Source organism: Petaurus breviceps, unplaced genomic scaffold, assembly GCF_028583685.1.
Source record: "Petaurus breviceps papuanus isolate PSGF00001 unplaced genomic scaffold, PetGlider_PUasm1.0 688, whole genome shotgun sequence".
Lineage (NCBI taxonomy): Eukaryota > Metazoa > Chordata > Mammalia > Diprotodontia > Petauridae > Petaurus > Petaurus breviceps.
The window spans coordinates 4,221,729-4,242,748 of NW_027186457.1; the positions used below are offsets into that span (position 1 = coordinate 4,221,729).

The following is a 21,020-nucleotide window of genomic DNA, read 5'->3' on the forward strand; positions in this document are numbered from 1 at the left end:
AACTTCCTCAGCCTCTTGGAAGAAAAGAATACCACCCAGAGACAAGCTGTTCTGGGAATTCAATTGACAAGCTCTCCTAGCCCCAAGGATTAGAAACTGGGTCAAGGAAGATAACTACACAAAAATCAGCAAAACTGTTCCACTACTTAACGAGGTTCTTCCAAACAAGCACCTTGATCATGTTTTGATTCAGACTATATGTGAAAATGTTGACTCACAACTGGATTCTTACATTGCTTATTTAGAAAATCTCATTAAATTACATTTCCTTAAATTTTTTTTGGAGGGGGGAAGGCAAGACAGTTGGGGTTAAGTGACTTGCCCAAGGTCACACAGCCAGTAAGTGTGTCAAGTGTCTGAGGCTAAATTTGAACTCAGGTCCTCCTGACTCCAGGGCTGGTGCTCTACCACCTAGCTGCCCCCAAAATTTTTAATAAATATGAAAGAATGCAATAATTCCCTTTCAATGTCATTAAACTGTATTTCCTTGCAGTTTACATATTTAAATTTTTAAAAAATGCCAAACAACAATGTTGGTTTGCTTCTGTGTATAAGCATTATGGGGAAACTGTAATGACTTTTACACAGCACATATTTTCTCCATTATACATGATACTTAAAGGGGACCTAAGTGAACTCTGACCTACTGAAAAAGGTTCCTTATCACTGAACTCACTGATAAGACCCTTCCTAGTTCCAATCTGGAGATGCCTGACAAATGCGGCAAAGATCTACTCTCCTTACTGTAAACACTTCTTCCCACGATAAACAGCACAACCTCTTCCTATTTCGTAAGAATCCATGGCTGAAACACTGATCACCTGTTTACCAATTACAATCAACTAGGGCAGCCCTCAGGCAGCTGTCCATTAGCAGACCCCCACTCAAAGACTTTCTGGCTTGGTAAGACTCACCAGACTCTACTCTGTTGCCCACTATCTACTTCATGACTGATGGTGCACTGAAGGGCTTTAATGGAGAACAAATGTGGCAAATTAAGTAATGGAAAGATGAAATAACTGGCAACAGCAGGATGAACAGTACAGTCAGTAAATAGCTCTGGTACTAACTATGATTTATATAGCTTAAGCAATTGCATTGCTGGTCAAGGTCAAGAAATATTTGTACTCAGAAACAACTGCTCTCTCTATACCCCACTCCCCTATCATACATTTGTGGAATTGATTATTTGTACCCAAAGGCAAGACTTTACTTTTAATCCCTTTTGAATTTCATCTTATTAGATAGATTCAGTTCAATGAGACTAGCTTTCCCTTCAAGTTTCATGTCATAAGCAAATTTGGTGAGCATGCCATCTATGTCTTTACCCAAAGCAGTGATCACAACATCAAACAGTACCGGGCAAGCACAGCCCCCTGGGCTGCTTCACTCCTGCCACACAAGCTGACTTCCAAACCACCACGAACTGCAATTTGAGTCTGACTCTCCACCAAGTTCTGAATCCATCTGATCAGATGGACTCTCTTATAGAGAGGGCACATCTCCTGCCATCTTCTTCACATGTACAGAATGAGATACAGCATTGAAAGCTGTGCTAAACGCTAGATAAACTATGTCCACAGAATTCCCCTCAGCTACTAGGATAGTGATCCTATCCAAAAAAGAAATGATGTTAGTCTGGTCCAATGTGTTATTGAGGGAGCCTTCTTGGCTCTCAGTAATCACTACTTTTCTTTAAAGTTCACTAACCAATTCTTTAATAACCAATTCTAGAATTCTCCCAGGAGTCAAAGTCAAGTTCATTGGTTGGCTTATAATTTGCAGTGTCTATTCTTTTCCTTTTAAAAAAAAATGTGTAAATATTTATTTTTTAATTTATAATATTAATTCATTCATTCATTTAGCAATACTATATGCTAAGCACTAGGAATACAAATAGAAAAGCAAGATAGTCCCTGCTCCCAAAGTGCTCTCTCTCTTTTTTTTAAAGCTTAGACATATGTCTTTCTCAAATCTTATAGTCCCACTCCCATTTCACATCACCTTTCAAATATTTCAGTTAATGGTTAAGCAATCCCATCTGCCAGATCTTTCAGAACCCTAGGGAAGTGGTATATTGGGACCAGGCATCTTAAATTCATGAAGGGCAACAAGGTGCTCACTGCCTCCTTAAATATACTGGGTGATGTATCAACTCTTAGTCATTTTTGTTCTTATTTCCAGTATACAGGTCATTCTCCATGACAGAGAAAAAGCAAAATTGGAACTAAGCAGTTCTGCTTTCTCTCAGTCAGCATCATCCCACTCACCCAAAGCACAAGCAACGCCATCCCTCCCTCGATCATCCTTCCTATCCCAAAATGGTAAAAATAAAACAAAAAACCAACCATCTCTAAAACCTCCTTTTTGTTGTCCTTAGATGAAGCCTCAACTCATTCCAAGCTTCGGCCTTACTAATTTCATAGGACTAGTCCACTCTTGCATTTATCCTCTATCACCTAACCTTATTTCTGTTTGTACATGTCTTTAATCTAAGGTGATTGCTGGATTTTCTGTGTGTCCATATTGATCTCTTTAGACAATCTCATTTTTCTTCCTCCCTAAAACTGTTTCCTTTTGAATCTTCAGAATTTCATCCTCAAAAATTTCCCATCCCTCCCAAGCTCACTTCCCCTCTAGCATTTTAGTCCATGGGATTCTCCTAATCTGCTCCAAGCTTTTTAAAATGTGCTTTCACATAATCTAGGATGAATATAATATTGTAACTAGATGAATTCTTTTTGACTATTACAAATGCTAGGAGACACTGATTACTTCTCCCCAGGGTTCCCATAACACAATAGATATAGTGCTGGATCTGGAATTAAGAAGACCTGAGTTCAAATCTGACCCCAGACACTTATTACTCTGTCCGCCTTAGCTTCCTCAACTGTAAAATGGGGATAATAATAGCACCTACCTTCCAGTATTGTTATGTTATGAGGATAAAATGAGATATTTGTAAACCATCTTGCAAACCTAAAAGGGCTATATAATTTCTGACGATTTTACTTCTTCCCCAAAAACCATTTCCTGCTAGTGAGAATCAGATCCAGAATGGAATTTCTCCTTGTTATTTCTGCTGCCTTTTGAAGGATGAAACTATCCCTATGGTGAGTCAAGTCATTATCAGCTGATCTGCTTTTGGCAGAGAGTGTTCCAGTAGATAATTGGCTTAGTGAAGTTTTCTAACACTGTTCTAACAATGTCATAGTTCTGGGCCAGGCTTATGATCTATTTCTCAGACTCCATATCTGTCCTCTTTCTGTCCAGGTGATCGTGGTATATCCTAGCAATAATATTGTTTCTGTTTCTCCCTTCACTGAACTTCACCTAAATGCTCTCCACTGGCTGTACTTCCCCCTGTGGTTTGTGAATCTCCTCACACAATTTCTTAAGAGACAATTCAATTCTTCCCCTGATTTCATCTAGCATGAAATCTTCTTTTGACTAAGGTATTACCACCTAGACCCACAATCCAAGCATGGGCTTCTTCCCACAGTCTCTGTGATTCCAATAAGGCCAAGTTTGTCTCTTTGAATTAGGGCCTCCAGGGGCGGCCAGGTGGCTCAGCGAGTAAGAGCACCGGCCCCAGTGTCGGGATGACCTGGGATCAAATCTGGACTCAGATACTTAGCACCACACCCAGAAATAACTGGCCGTGTAACCTTGAACAAGTTACTTAACCCCAATTGCTTTAAAAAAAAAAAAAGAATTAGGGCCTCCAGTTCTTCCTGCATGCTGCCTGGGGCATCTGTGTAGAGACATCTGGGGTCATAGGTTTTCAATATTGACTCCTTCCTTGGATTTTGTTTCTTGCAAATTTCTGGGTGTTCCAACTGCTACTCTTCTTCCAAGTAGTTCTTCTCTCTGGCTAGGGAGATACACTAGGGATATACATTAGGGAGATGCACATTGACAGTCTTCCTCCTCCCCTTTTTAGTTTAAAGCCCTTTTGCTTAGATTTGCAAATATAGTCTTAACCTTTACTGGGCTTTTACTCCATTTCTGGCCAGTAACCTGCCATCTCTCTATTTTTAAGCTACAGTCCAGAAATACAAATTCCCTTCTCAGATACCACCTTCTTAAGCAGCTGTTCCATTTAAAATTAATTTTTGTCTTCTGCACCCCTTGCCTTCAATGGGCATCAGTGAAGAAAACACAACTTGTATCCCCTCTGGTCTTGAGCTTCTTGCCCAGGACATCATAATTAACCATTGGTAATATTGTTTAGGTTCTTTCTAGTACTGTCATCAGTACTCCTGTTAATTCCCAGAATTAGGCAGATGTCATACACTCTGATAAGGGATTATCAGGGTTAATGCTAACCACCACTGGGGAGGATAAATGAGAGCCCATTATATCAGTAAAAGCCCTCAGAATTAGCTGACTCAAATTAATTTATGTCATCAAATGAGAGTAAATTTGGATTTTCGGGAAAACAATACCAAATGAAGGACCTTTGGGATAACAACAAATGATACAGTCTATGATAATCTAACCACCATAACAATTTCTGGTCAAAACCCACCTTAGTTATAGCTTTATTTACCACAAAATGAAATGGCTTTGCTAGGCTATGAATAATATTGTTAAACCCAATACTGCCAAGCAGCACCTTTCATGACAATGGATTATAATCTCACAATCAAATATCAGAACAAGTGGAAATAAACAACTAGTTGTTACTGAGGAAAAATATTGGCTGGTTTTCTTAAAGAGAAGGTTAAAGGTTAACATCTGGAGGACAGAAAGCTGCCTTTGGGCCACCAAGAAATCAAGTGACTAAAGAATGGGGAGGCTGAAGATGCCCAACTCACACTAATTCAAAGCTAGGAGAGAAAAGAAAAAGAAGCAGAATACACTCACCATTGATGATTGGAGGCATTGAAAGGACCACACCATTGCTGTCATAGATAACTGGGTACAAGGGCTTATTTTCAATAATGTGCAAGAAATGTTTTAGATGGTTATCAGTCTGAAAAAATAAAGGAACAATGGCATTTGCCCATTATTTACATTACTTAAGAAGTTCACTAGTCTCTTTCTGAAATACGGGAGAGAAGTGGGAAATGCAAGTATAAAAGCCATAAATTACAGAAAGTTCTAATTTATATTTATTTAACTTAAACTAAATGTGTTATATTCCTTATACACAGTTCCTCCATTGGGAGGTTTTGAGAATGCTTTTCCAGCAGGGAAAATAGATTTGCATTAATTCAGCAACACTCTTTTCCCTGATCTTTTTCATAATTCAAACATGAATTTTCAACATAGCTGCCAGGAGAAGGGAGGCAGAGATCACCTCTCCCAATTCTTTCATTTTGCAGATAAGGAACAGGTTCAGAGAGATGAAATAATTTGCCAAAGGTTCCTGGTAGAACCAGGACTAGACTCAGGTTCCTGGCTGGAAGTTCTGCAGCTGTAAAATAGAATGATGCTAAATGATCAAAAGTAAGATTGAACTTGAGACCTTAGCCTCATTTGCCCAGTGTTGTAACCAACTGGGCTAACCAGCCACAATTAATATTAGGAGAATTAAAAAAGAAATTCTCATAACACTCAGCATTTTTCAAACCAAGTCCACTGCTCAGCACAGTGACTCAATAATCCATACAATGATTTTTTAATTTGTGAAACTGAGCAACTTTAGGCTCAGAGTCACACTTCTTCTCACAGTAAAAGAAACAGTGAGAAACACCGTGACCAGGTGGATAGTGGCTGGCTCCAGAGACAAAAAGATATGGGTTCAAGTCGCACTTCTGACACATACTGACTGCATGACCTGGGCCAAGTCATTTAATGTTATAGGCAGCTACCTAAGTGACAGAGCTGGTACTGATTTGCACTGGCATTGGGTAGAAGCCAGGGGTCTAATTAAGAGGAAAAAAGAGTTCAGTGTAAGGAAGGTCAATGTTATATTTTCATGAACTTAAGATTCTTGAAAAGATCATTTCAGTGGAAAATAAAATTAATCTGAAAACGTTAATTTGTTAAAGTGAAGGAATCTTTAATTACACTGAAGAATAACGATCTTTTCTTGAAAGGGTAGAAGAAGTAACAGCTACCCACTTAAAACCTGAGGCAAAGAATGTGGATGATGAATAGTTCACATCAACGCTCCTCTCAGATAAGATGGAATGGCCGATTCACACCTTTCATTTTATGGATGAGGGAGCCGAGAATGCATGAGACCACGTGACTACAATCTGCAGGAATGTGTGTTCTGTAAGAGCTGGGGCTAGTTTTTGCTTGTCTGTGGATCCCAAGCACTTAGTACAACATGTGGCACAGAGAAAATACTTAATGAATTTCTGTATGATTGACAGAATTAAGATCACAATTTTTGCCTCCATCTAAATAGATTCTTATCCATTGATATCCAGTGCTGACCTCCCTGATACCAATGGTTAGAAAATGGTTAGAAAATGTGTTAGAAAAGTGTTCCTACCAAAATAGTCCAGTTAAAGCTGCTTCTATATCTGCCCAACTTTATCATCCCCAAATTTGAATGTTATAATAGAAATTTACTTAGGGCTGACCCTGAAGCAATAAATAGCAATTAATACAGTAATTATGCTGAATAAACGATTACTAATAAAACAAATTTTATTTAAACGAATAATTTAGAAAGGAAAAACATTTTTTCAAACATAAGTGGTCAAAGGAAATTGCCAGTTTTCAAAATAAATACAACAGTAAGCCAATGTTTTAAATGTTCAAAATAACAAATAAAATAAATACAAATTAAAACAACCTTGAAGGATGACTTCATACCCATCAAACTAGCAAAGATGCTAAAATATGGGAAAACTCATTGTTGCAGGAATATTAATTCACTCGTGATAGAAATGTGCACTGGTTTAATCATTCTGGAAAATACTGTGGAATGGCATAAGACAGATTCCAACATTGGCATTATACTTAGCATAGTACCCAGCACATGCTTTGCTAAGTGATTAAAAAATACCTGTGGACTGACCATATGCCAAGGAGGTTAAATGACAGCAAGAAAAGCTTCAAATATACAGAAATGTCTATAGCACTGTTTGTGACAACAAAAAGCTGGAAAAAATATGGGGAATGGCTTGCCAAATTATAGAATATGACATGGTATATATTGGAATTACAAATATGAAGAATTCCAAGAACCATGAAAAGACCCTTAAGAAGTGATTCAGAGGGGTGGCTAGGTGGTGCAGTGAATAGAGCACCAGCTCCAGAGTCAGCAGGACCTGAGTTCAAATCCAGCCTCAGATACTTGACACACTTACTAGCCTTGTAACCTTGGGCAAGTCACTTAACCCCAATTGCCCTCCAAAAAGCAAAAAAAAAAAAAAATCATTTGGGGAGGCTAGGTGGCACAGTGAGTAAAGCACTGGCCCTGGAGTCAGGAGGACCTGAATTTGGTTCCAGCCTCGGACACACAAAAAACCTAGCCATGTAACCTTGGGCATGTTACTTAACCCCAATTGCCCTCCAAAAAAAAAAAGTGATTCAGGGGCAGCTAGGTGGTGCAATGAATAGAGCACCAGCCCTGGAGTCAGGAGGACCTGAGTTCATATCCGGACTCAGACACTTAACACAAAAAACTAGCCATGTGACCTTGGGCAAGTCACTTAACCCCAACTGCCCTGCCCTCCTCCCTCCAGAAAAAAAAAAAAAAGAAGCAATTCAAAGTGAAGCCAAGAGAATAATATACACAATGACTACAAAATCAACATGGAGAGGCAACAACAAAACTCTGGTCATATACAATGGTGCGTGATAGGATCGTGTAAAAGTTAAAGGAGACATCCCTCATTCCTCCTGTCCATTAACAATCAATATACTAACTTTTTCAGGGAACATTTTTTACAGGAGTGTCTGTTGGAAAGGAAGAAAGGAAGGAAGGAAACAAGTACTGCTTACGATGTTGCCAGGTACAGTGTAAAATTCTTTACAAATGTTATCTCATTTGGTTCTCACGACAACATCAGGGGGTAGGTACTTTATAATTCCACTTTACAGTTGCAGAGACTAAGGCAAATAGAGGTTAAGAGACTTGTACAGAGTCATACAGCTACTAAGTATCTAAGGTTGGATTTGAACCCCAGGAAATTTGAATTTCCTGACTCCATACTCCTGATAGGGTCTCCTATTGATATAGATATATATAGATATATCCTATAGATATAGATAGAATCCAGGTCTAGTACCCTATCCAAAGCACCACCTCCCTGCCTGTATCTATAAAATCTGTTGTGTCAAAAACAAAATTAAGTAGCATGATTTTGTTTTATTTTTTAAGAAATGAAAACAACTACTTTCATTAGTCAGGATTCCAAAATTATTTCTGTGGAGATCAGAAAGATGACACTTACCTTATATAAATCCATCAGTTCACAAGCTGTGTGTTCCTTTGTCTGGTTTAGTGCCCTGAATTTAATATCTGAAGGAGGCCTAGCTGTATAAGTAAATGGTCCTGAAATAGTATTCAGATCATGAGTCCCAATAGCAACCAAGGCTCTTTTCCTAAAAAATCACAAATTAAATAAGATGATTAGAGATGATACCACTCTACTTCAAGTTATTCTGTAGCTGTATTTCCAATGAAGTTACAATTCATGAAAGAGGATTCTAAAGCTAGAAACAGAATACGGAAAGTAAAAATGGCAACACTAGAATCAATTGTCTGGAATAACTACTTGATAGTTTTCAGTTGCTGGAGTAAAGTATAAATCCAAACATCTAGTGGCTTCCAAATGTAATGATACAGATCACCTCCCTAGGCAATCTCCACACATTTCCTATTTCACTGTGTAACTGGTACTTTTCTTTTTCTACTATGACTTCTAAAACACAATATTATTATGAGGTACATTCTCTCTGTTCATCCCCATGCCCTTGAGTCTTTTATCTCCCCTACTGGTCAGTGAATAAGCATTTATTAATTGCCCATTATATGCCAGGGACAGCACTAAGCACTAGGGAAGCAAAGACAGGCAAAAGGCAGTCCTCACCCTCAAAGAGGGGCACATATTTTCACAATCTAATGGGGGAAACAAGCAAATACATACAAATAAGGATATATGGGATAAGCAGGAATTAAATGATGGAGGAAAGGAACCAGAATTAAGAGGCACTGGGGAAGGCTGCCTATAGATTAAGTTAGGACTTGGAAGAAAATGAGGGAAAACCAGAAGGGGAGATGAGGAAGGAGAGCATTCCAGGCATGCAAGAAGGTCTAGAGCGTAGTGATGGAGTATCCTGTGCATGGAACAAGGGTGCCAGCACCACTGGATGGAGGAGCACATGAAGGGGGTTTGGGAGACTGCACAAGGTGAACCTAGACCAGAAAGGGAGATTAGACTAGGCTTTGAAGGGCTCTGAATACTAAACAACAGATTCTGTATTTGATCCTGGAGGTGAAAGGGAGAAAGCAATGCATGTTAGGAAGATTAGCCTGACAGCTGAGTGGAAGATGGGTTGGAGTGGGAGAGATCAGGTATAAGGTGATGAAGAGGCATGGCAGAGGAGAGGAGGAGAGAACATAAGAAACAGTACAAAGGCAGAATTGACAGGACTTGGCAACAGCCTGGATATGGTAGGTGAGAGTGAGGAGCTGAGGGTAACACCTAGGCTGTGAACCTGGACAACCAGGAAGAACAGTAATATGGAAGTTTAAAAGAGGGAAAGTCTGAGATACTTCCTCTTCTTGGGGTTTTCTTACCATTACTCTTTCCAGCTTCTCTTCTTGGCTGTCTAACCCCTCTGTCTCTTTTGCTACCTCATCATCCATTATCAGATCCCCCTTCCCCTAACTGTAGATCAACCGAAGGCTTCCTCTCATGCACACTCTGTCACTTGGCAATTTCACTAGCTCCAACAGGTTTGACTCTCTAAGAAAATGATTCCCAGATCAAAATGAACAAACCTAATCTCTTTTCTGAGCTCCAGTCCCATATCACTAACTGCCCAATGGACATTTCAAACTGGATGTCTCATAAATAACTCTCAGGAAGTCTGAATCAGGAAGATCTGAATCCAAATCCAGCCTCAGATACTTACTAGCCATGGGACCTTGGGTAAGTACTTCACTGGTGCCTAAACTATAAAATGGGGATCATAATAATCCTAACAAAATGGGGATCCACCTCCCAGGACTTTGTAAGGTTAAAATTTGCAAAGCATTCTGCAAAACCAAAAAGCACTATGTAAATACTAGCAATTACAATTATTAAATGATCAGAAAACAGAACTGTGCCAAAGACTAGTCTTTAAAGTAGTGTATATATATGTTAGAGGTTACATTCCTTTTCATGCTTTACCTAACTAGCATTCTGGCAAATGAATAAAAAAGTTTCTATTTTTATGTAAAGTAACTCTGTTTGACTCGTATCTGGAATCTCGAAAGTGAATTCCATACAAAATATATAATTCTATTATTATTTTGTGACATGAAGGATACTTTGCTAAAGACAGAATGATTTAGAGAATAACCCTATGTAAGAGTAGGAGTAACTCTATGGGCAACAGGTCACTCTAATAATTAAAACCACCTAGCAAGGGAAGTCATCCAATAAAAAGTTTCCAGGCCTCTGCTACCCATGTGTGCCACCTGTGAGGAAGAGCAGAAAGTGAGTTTGGCTAGACTAGTGTGGACTGTAGGAAGGGGAGAAAGCTTGGCAAGAGGCTCACAGAGCACAATATTTAACATATATGTAGTATGCATCATATTATTATATATTGATTTATTATATGTTATTATATATATTGGATTTAAGAGAATCCATGACTTTTTGTAAAATAGAAAGATTAACTTAAATTTCTCTTAATACCCTTTACTATAACTCAATGTTAATATGAATCACAGACATATTCTAAGTATCAGATGCTAGTAAAGTTTGTAATAACATTTAAAAATAGTCATCTCTAATGTTCAAAGATACTGTTCTTAATTTCTTCATGCCTATGCTGTATATAACAGTATTTGTCCTTATTGGATGCAACACAACTTCAAGCCTAGTTATTGTCATATCCTCCTCAAAATGTGGAGATCAGTCTGCTTCTAAAAAATTCTGTCAGCAAAGCACAAATGAACTCTAGCAGATCTGACAAAGCTGGAAAGACACTGTGAAAGAGCCTGGCAATCACCTGTCTTTATGTAATGCAATGACTGTCCCATCTAAATTGGATAAGGTTCATTAACAGAAGGCTGACCCCTAAATGGGGGGTTTCTTTCAGCCTCAACAATTCAAAAGGACAGGAACAAAGGGAAGGAGCAACTGAAATTTGCATCTGTGGAGCAAGAACTAAGAAAAAAAAAATCACAAATCCTTAAAGCACTAAAGTAATCATTACCATCTATTCTAAAGTTTGCTTGTGAAAACAAACCTGCAGATGTTCTGATGTAATTTCTCCTGAAGTTCAATGAAGCTGTCATATCGAGCTCTGGAAAATTTTATGTTTCGAAGAACTGCTGCTACAGCATAAGGACGGACTTGGGCAGTCTGAAATTTACGAAATCAGAAGAGATGACACAAAATGTTTTTTGGTAAAAATTCATCATAGAGGCCTGATTGTGCCTTAAGCTTTATAAATTCACATTCCAATCAAATCAAGCAACTAACCAAAAAGTACTTAGTGCCCACTAAATGACACTTAAATAAAATAAATTTTTCTGGATCAAAAATATAAGTATTTTCATCACTGAAGATCTGGAGAGAGAAGGCATTTTGCCAATACTCAATGGTTTTTAGAAAAACAACAATGTTAATAGAAAACACTCATATTTCCATTCTTTTCAGTGTTATGTATGGTTCACGTTTGGGGCACTGTGCCTCAAATTTTATTCTGAAATACTGTATTTCTAAAGTCAATTTTGGAGGAAGGGCTCATCATTTATACTTTGTTCATGGTTATAGCAATAGATTAACTTTAAGCATACAGTGAATGATCAGCAAACATCTACATTTGATAGATAGGATGAGTAAGGTAGGTTCTTCTTCATTCTTCCTTCTACCTGGTATATCAAACATGAAAGAAAGGTACTTGACGAACTGAGAAACAAGGTACAAGCCTTGATACCTCTTCAGTGACAATCAACCTCTGGATCTGCCCATTATTAGGTTTTATCCGTTTGTATCTTGGAGCTTTTATCCTAAAATAAAACAGAAGCAAATTCATTTACAATAGATCTAAACATGTCAGTGCATAAGAATATACCATCCTGTATATGAAAATACTTCAGAATTGGAAGTGACTTTAAATATGAATATGAAAACTATAAACATCTAAGCTACAAAGCTCCATTTCTAAGTTTTTTATTTTATTTTATTTTTTTAGCTGATTATTTTACCCACTTGTACTTATTCTCCTAACCCATAAACTTGTAGTTATATATGCTATGTTACATTACATATTTATTTATATATACATATATATTTATATACACACACATATACATATGTGTGGTGTGTGTGTGTGTGTGTGTGTGTGTGTGTGTGTGTCTATCTTTAGGTCACAAACATAATCTAAATATCCTATAAAACATCTCCAAGTTCTATTTTTTAAAATATTATTATGCTAGGCTACATTGTATTATATATATATATATGGCATTGAGGCCCCAGGGTCCCCACCCCTGAGCTAGGCTATAGGGAGAGTCTATTTGATCTTCTTATCAGGCCATTTCCTAACAAAGAAAGGACAATGGATGCAGTGTAGTTTTAGATTCTAATGTGGCCTTTTTCTCACCTGGGATATAACTTTGTCAAATCCCTTCATTTCTCTGTGTCTTAATGTCTCCATCTGCTAAAAAGCTAGGCCCCTATTAACTGAGACTGGTAATATCTGCCCAAAGGTATATCTTACTGCAGTATTGTGAGAATAAACTGAGGACAAAAGACAAAAACCAAAAAGCCCTTGTCCTTAAGGACCCTATAGTCTACTGGAGATTGCATGTATGTAGACAGATAAATATAAGCCAATTTAATAAGAAAACACTATCAAATGAACAGATCAGGAAAGGCTTTGATTAGAAGGCAGTACCTAAGCTAAGACGAAGCTAAGACTTCTGAAAGACAAAGGAAAGACTATCCACTGAAGATGTGAGAGACCAGCCTGGTGAAGGCATTGGGCCAAGAAATGTGAAGCTGATTTCAGGGAAGAGCAGGCCAGTTTGGTTAGAACAGAGTAGGTAAAAGGAAATAATATGAAATAAATCCTGTAGGTGAGAACCAGATTGGGAAGGTTTTCAATGACAGGCTGAGGAGTTTATATTCCATCCTAGAGACAAAAAGGGAGCCAATGAAGTTTTTTTATTTTTTTTTAAATGGGGTCAGGCATGGTCAGACCTGTCTGTAACTTAGCAATGTTAATTTGGTATATATATGGAGAAGGGTTGGAAAGGAGAGAGCCCACAATCAGGAAGCTCAATTAAGCAGCTACTGTAATAGACCATACAATAGTCATGAGTGGAGGGAAGGGAATAGAGTCAAGAGGCAGAGGGAGAATCTCGGTAAGACTTGCCAACTGATTGGCTATGGTGGGGAAAGGAAAGGAGAGAAGGGATCAAAGATGATTCTAGGTTATGAATTTGTGGGACTAGAGGCATACTGATACCCACAACAGAACACACAGTTTGGAGGCAAAGTAGGATGAGGGAAGAAGAAAAATGAGCTCCATTTTAGACATGGTGAATTTGAGATGTCAATGACACATCCAGCTGGAGAAATTAAAAAAATTAAACTCCATAAGCATTCAGTCAGCACCCACAGGCTACTGGCAATAGGAAACTATAGTTCAGAAGAGAGATTAGGGATGAAAGTACAGCCATGGCCATCATCTGCATAAAGATAATAATTGAATCTATGGGATCAGATAAGATCCTCAGCCTATGACCGAGCCTGGAAGAACAGCATGAATTAAAGATATTTGTATATAGTAAAAATATGTGCAAGGAGTACACATGTCTTTACAAGAAATAGTGCTCTACTCCATGTATTAAATACAAAAATCCCAAAACTAAAAATATTTTCCTTAAAAAGAAATGTTTCATTTGGATTATTAAGATAAATCACATGTATCTTTTAAGGAAAAATAATGTTTTCAAACTACATTTTCATTAACCATAATCATTTAAAAAGATACTCAAGACATTCATGACATCAATAGGACAAATTTTCAAAAGGCTACAACCAGAGCAGCCTTTACTACATAAAGCAAATCTGTATGCATATTAATCTAAATTCTATTCACCAAAAGCTTCTGAATATACAAAAAACTAACATTTTAAAATCTCCACATGATTTTCCTAAAGCATAAATGCAGTAGCTAATAATGACAAAGCAACATGATCTCTACCAACAAAGAAGGCAGAACATTTTATAACATTTAGTGATAAAAATGTTACCTTACCTTTCCTTAAAAACCTGAAGCCCTCGAACCAATCCTTCCAGACAAAGGAGATCATATCTGTTGGCAGGGACATCAATTTTGTAGAGAATGACATCAGAGGCACCCTCTGCCCTTTCATCTCCTTGTTCTTTACTTATAATTTCCTTTTCGGAAGTCTAAAAGAACACAACACAAAAACTGCATCCATTACAACTGAATAAATGTAATCCTTTATAGAGCACTATGCCAAGTCTCCCAGAAAAGGAATTATTTGTCAGTCTCTGTTCAATACAGCACCTAACACTTCATGGGTACTCAAACATTAAACATTATTCCCAGCTAAATCAACATACATACACTCCCTTATTGAAGTCAACAAATTTACTTCAACAAACATGTGCACTGATATCCTAGCAGGCACTGGGGAAATACAAAGTAAAGTAAAAAATGATCACTGCCTCCTGGAACTTAAGAGTACAATGGACTATACTGGACAACTACACAGACAATTATAATTATAGTACATAAATCATCTAGTTATGAACAAAATGCTATTCCAGTCACTATGTGGGGACCATTATCCACTGAGTGGAGCAGGAAGGCTCTTTTCAAATTGGACTTTAAAGTATGGTGAGGAATTCAACAAATACAGAAGAGGAAAGAGGGCATTCCAAGTATAGATAATAGGTTTGGAGGCAGAAGAAACACAGTGTACGTTTGTTGGGGAGTGAGTAGTCCAATTTAGCTGAAGTGTCAAGTATTCAGAGGATAGTAATATGAAATAAAGTTGGAATAGTAGGGTAGTAGCCAGGCCATGGAGGACTTTGAATGACAGGCAAAGAAGTTTAAAGTTTACTTATATTAAAAAAGGGCCAGTAAAGGTGTTATAAAAATGAGTGCTAGGAGCTGCCAGGTGGCTCAGCGAGTAAGAGCACCGGCCCCCAGTGTCGGGATGACCTGGGGGATCAAATCTGGGCCCAGATACTTAGCACCACACCCAGAAATAACTGGCCATGTAACCTTGAGCAAGTTACTTAACCCCAATTGCTTTAAAAAAAAATAATAAAAATTAAAATGAGTGCTATACCTAGAACTATGCATGAAAAATTTTAGTCTGGTGGCAACATGAAGGATGCAATAAAAGGACAAAGTAGAAATGGGAAGGTCTGCTAAAGGTCATTATAATATTGGTATCTATGAGGTCTTAAATGGAGAGATTTGAGAGATATTATGGCATCCACAAATCCCTGAAAAAGTTTTCAAAGATGAGTATCAACAAAAATAGCCAAAAATAGTCATAACTGCAAAGATTATGAAAGGCATATAAAAAAAATCATTAGTTTACTAACCAGATCAAAATATCACTGACTGACAATGACTATAAAAAACCAAGGCAGGCAAGCATCAAGGTGAGAATCAGCAAGGGTGTGGGAGATTTAAGAAACAAAACAAACAAAAGGAGAATGTGGAAAATAGCAGACTGGAGATATGACTTATAAACGGTAAGCCTGTGGCTAGCAGCGCAGGGACAAAAAGCCCTCTCCACCTGCATATCTGAGAGGGAGGTTGCATTACAGAAAATCAGAAGAGGTTTATATCAATGGGTACAAATCATCACAAAACATCCGATGAAATTCAGTATATTTTCTGCTTACTGAGGCAATGAAGCATGTACCAACTTTAAGAAAAACTATCATCAAAAGCAACTAAAAGAAAAAGTTTCGACAAAAAGTTTTAACTTTAAATTGCCTAGAAACCTTGGCTGTCCATTCATGAAACTTAATCGTTGAGATAAAATATAAACACAAACTATACAATGCTTTGTACCTACCTGACGAATCCTATACAAAATTTTCAGAGCCTCATCAATGATGATTTCTGATTCCCAGATTTTAATAACCAGTTAAGAATTAAGACTCTACTGTTGGATGATGGAGCAGTACTATCACATGTGGACAGAGAGCCAGGAAGGCCTGAGTTCAAGTCCCATCTCTGACACACACAGGCTGACCTGGATGGATTATTCAAGCAAAGCAAGAGCTCTTGGCCAACGGCCTCAAATTCCCTACAGCTACATAATGACTTTGAAAGCAACAAATTAACATTACATATGTTGCACTATATTTTTTAATACTGTATTCTACTCTGATTTGTTAAAAATTTCCCAATTATATAATAAGAATAACTTATCATATATATGGGAACTGAGCTTCATTTATTTTTCCTTTAAGGGTTGCTAATCCACACTAATCGGCCCCAAAAAGGTCAATACAATGCTGTGCCTGGGGCTTTTGAAAGCACAACTCCAAAGTTTATTAAAACCAATTACAGAGAAGGCTGCAGAATGATATGCTAAGAACAGAGGAAAATAAAAACAAATTAAAGGAGTACAAAGTTACTTAAGTAATGAATAAAAAAAGTATTTTTAATCATTTCCCAAGCAGAGGTAGGATTTCAAGACATATAAAAGTGAAAGAAAGGATTTTTTAAAAAACGGGAACCTTGGAAAAGATAGGAATTTGAACTTAAAAATTTGAAAAAGTGATGAAATTTAATAGTTAATTAAAAAGACACAATTTCGAAAATGTCAGATTGAAATTTTGCTTCATGAAAAATCCAAATAAACTCTTCTGTTTGTCATTTAAAGCTCTTCACCACCTGCCCCTTGCTCCTTCTGGTTTTCTTACACTTCATTCTCCTCTAACCACTCTACATTCCTGCATTACTGGCCTACTTGCAGGATCTTCCCTCCTATGCCAGGGCACTAGCCTCCCGCTATAACTGGAAAGCTTTCCTCTCCTCCTCTTCGTTTTCCTGACTTCAAGAATGAGTTCAAACACCCCTACTTCAGGCCTCTCCCTGTCTCCCCAACTGCTGAAGTTACTCCCTCCCAGAAGGTCTTCCTTCACTACTCTCAAGACATGTTGGATCTACCCAGTTGTCTACATGTAGTCTCCCCTGTTAGTATGTAAACTCCTTAAGAGCAGAGGCTATCTTTTTGCCTTTCTTTGTGTTCTCAGCCACTTAGCACAGGCCTGGCACTTTATGAAATTTCAATAAATGCTTGTTGACTTGAGTTGGCTAGCTCTTAAAAAATTGTGTAACACTTTTAAACTGTAATCAGATAAAGTATCTATAACAACATATAACACTTTTAAGTTTTCAGAGCACTTATCTTCTATTTTATCATCTGTTCTTAGAATCCTGTCACAAATTTCTATGGGTATCATTCCCATTTTGTAGAGAAGGCAACTGGGGCTCATAGAAGTCATAGGACTTGCCCAAGGTCACAGAAATGGCAGCCTGTGGCAATGGAACCAGGTATCTCTCAATCCAGCCCTCTTCCCATCACACCATCTGGTCTCTTATATGAGCACAATGTGTTGTTACTAAGATTAGTATATTACACAAACATGCCACACTGCAGGCATATTATTCTTACTGTCAGCATGCTGTTAAGAGATCATTAAACATTTTCATAAATTACACACCCACAGCTTCTACAATCATTTTACAAAGAGACCACTGAATATATGGACTACGACATTTAATATTCAAGTTCCCTTAGATAATGACAAAAACAGAGACAAAAAAAAAAACAATTCGAAGTCATTACTTAGAATACACATATCATTTGAATGGGTTAAAGTGGTAAATCTATACACTAAATCCAGGGAGACAAAGATGAAGTACATCATACCCCTCAAAATAAGTTTGTTGTAAGGAGACAAAATAGAAGACAAAACACTCCTAATACATACGATTTCATCAAGCTCCAAACCAAATTCGAAGCACAGTTCATCAAATTCTTCATCAGCTAAAAGGAAAAAAAAATTGCTCAATTTTGGTCAGTTTAAAACAAATTAAAATATTAACAGAGTGATGTATTATACATACAGAGTCAACAAAAAATATTTCATGGGATATATCGTCACCCCATCATAATATCCCAATGTGCATAAGCAGAAAGCTATGAAGAAAATAAACATTTTGTGCAGGGGATGAAAAGTAAATAAATTATATAACAAAATCCTCCAAATTAAACTGATACATATTTTTTTTGCTTTTTTTTTTTGAGGGCAATTGGGGTTAAGTGACTTGCCCAAAGTCTCACAGCCAGTAAGTGTCTGAGGCCAGATTTTAACTCAGGTCCTCCTGACTCCAGGGCTGGTGCTCTATTCACTGCACCACCTAGCCACCCCTACGGATACATATTTTTAATACTTATTGGTGTAAGGGAGAAAAGTGGGCTCAGGGAAGGATGGCAAAAATTATGTTGGAAAATATGGTTTGGGAATGATAAATGAAAGAAGCCAAAGGTTTGTAAGTTCAAATGCAGAAGACTCACACTTGTGTGTCATAAACACTTTTTTGAATAAAAGAACTAAAAGGTGGAGATGGCAAATAGTAAATGACTTTATTTGTAACAGGCAAGGACTGACTAGTTATTGCTGAAGCCATCACTTCAAAATCAGCAGTCTGCAAGGCAGCCAGACCATCAGCTAACAGTAAAAGTCAAAAGGTAAAACAAATCAAAAGAAAGGATAAAGCTAGAATGACAACATTATTTAGGATTAGAGGAGCTTCAACCAGTCCTATATAAACTCACTCCCCAAAATGGGAAATGGATAAAAGAACAACATTAACTATTATTATTTCCTGGAGATATTTAATCAAAATGTCTCATGAAATAGTCACACAAGTGAGAAGAAAAGGATGATCAGATCAGAGAATTATAACTAGAAGTACCTTAGAGGAAATATTTAACCCAAACATTTTATTATGGATAGATAGGGAAACTCAAGCCCAGAGAGCTCCCATGACTTGGCCAGGTCACACAGGCAACAAGAATTAAAAGGCAGGATCTGACTCCAGGTTCTGGGATTCTAAATCCAGTGCTCCTTCCCCAGTGCCACACTGCCTTCACAGAGCCTGCAAAAGAAAGCTTGGCAGGAGAGTTGGCTAAACCAGGTCATCACAAGGATAGAGGGAACCAGAAGCCACAAAATGGAAAAGCTCTGTCAGAATTTTTATAGTGACCTCTTTATGCAAACAAAAACGGCGGGACCACCATATCTGAATTTTACCAGTCTCTGTACCTGATGTACATGAGACCAGGAATGGAAAGTATCAGGACAAGTGGGAGGACCTGTGCTTGCAGCATTCCAATTTTAAAAGTATCCTGGGCTGATTCTCCTCAAGTCATTCTGAAGAAGAAAAAACTACATATTGAATTGAAAATATCACGGAAAGTATTTTAGAAAAGAAAAACGAGGCCTGAAAAGATAGCTGCAACAACTAACCCCAATGCCAGATTTCTCATTTCTATAGATCCTCATGAGAACAGTTAGGAGACATATACTGAAAGCATGAGAAGGAAACAGATTTGGGGTGGGTGGGTGGGTGGGGAGACTGCTTTCTTTTCTTTTTTTTTTAAGCAACCGGGGTCAAGTATCTTGCTCAAGATTACAGAGCCAGTTGTTTTGTGTGGATGTTAAGTATCTGAGCCCAGAACCAATCCCAGGTCTCCCGACTCTGGGGCCAGCCTCTTACTCACTGTGCCACCTGGACGCCTCTGGGAGACTGCTTTCTACAGCAGATCACATCTATGATGACACATCTGACTTAAAGGTGACAAAAACAGAAAACACGACTATGCTCAGTGACTTCAAGAAAGTATTTGCCAGTGGAGAAAAATGTAAACTTTAAGACTATTAGGTAAGATACCTATCACAAATAGTAGGCAGCGATAGAGCACTGGGCTTGGAGTCAGGATGACTATAAGTTCAAATTTGGTCTCAGGCGAGTGCTAGCTGTGTTACCCTGGGTAAGTCACTTAACCTGTTTCCTCATCTGGAAAAGGGGAACAATCATAAGCACCCCCTCCTCATAGAACTGTTCTGAGGATAAAAATCAGGCAATATTTGCAAAGCACTCTGAGAACATCAAAGTGCTATTATTATAGAAATTATTATAATTATTATCAAAATCTCAAGCACAAGTCCATTGTTCAAAAATTCACTGAATACTGAAGTCAAGGGAGCCGTTTCAACTGAGTGGTTCAAAAATTCATCAAAGATATCCACCGCTTGTTAAGGAAGGTAAATCAGCTCCAAACAAAAAAAAATGTCAAAGTGAGATTCTCCAAACACTCCAATCTACAGATAACAGTTCCCTCACTTCATTAAACTCTGAAACAATGAAAAACAAAACAAAACAAAATCTGTGAAATTCACCCTACCACATTGTCCTGCCAACAAAACCCAAGATAAATAATAACATCATGTAGGAAAATGGGTAACATCAAATGGATCTATCAACCTACAGTCTTGATGCCTGGGCTCATCCCAAACTGTCCACCACCAGAAAAGTCAACCTCTTTAACATCGATATTCTCCTAACAATACCATGACCAATATTCTCTCCATGATGAAGATCCATTTAAACACAGTGTATTTTCCCAAAGACGAATGATGAAACTACATAGCCATTCTTTTATGTTTTATGTTTTGTGTTTCTTTTGTGTTACATATAACATGTAACACACCCCTCTGCGGGGGGGGGGGGGAGGAGGAGGGGGTTCCTCATTGGCATCCAAAAAGACATTATCAGAGGCAAGAATGACCAGAAAGAGAGAGACT

General features: G+C 37.8%; 1 protein-coding gene across 1 annotated transcript in view; it reads right to left on the reverse strand.

The window, feature by feature from the left end:
- FARSB (phenylalanyl-tRNA synthetase subunit beta) overlaps positions 1-21,020 on the reverse strand; it is a 96,368-nt gene that overhangs the window by 55,206 nt on the left and 20,142 nt on the right. The window contains exons 3-8 of the mRNA XM_069104521.1: positions 18,141-18,196; positions 14,401-14,555; positions 12,070-12,142; positions 11,377-11,492; positions 8,364-8,514; positions 4,870-4,978 (exon numbers count right to left, since the gene is read on the reverse strand). Of these exons, the coding sequence (XP_068960622.1) occupies positions 4,870-4,978; positions 8,364-8,514; positions 11,377-11,492; positions 12,070-12,142; positions 14,401-14,555; positions 18,141-18,196 (660 nt within the window). The remainder of the gene's footprint in view (positions 1-4,869; positions 4,979-8,363; positions 8,515-11,376; positions 11,493-12,069; positions 12,143-14,400; positions 14,556-18,140; positions 18,197-21,020) is intronic.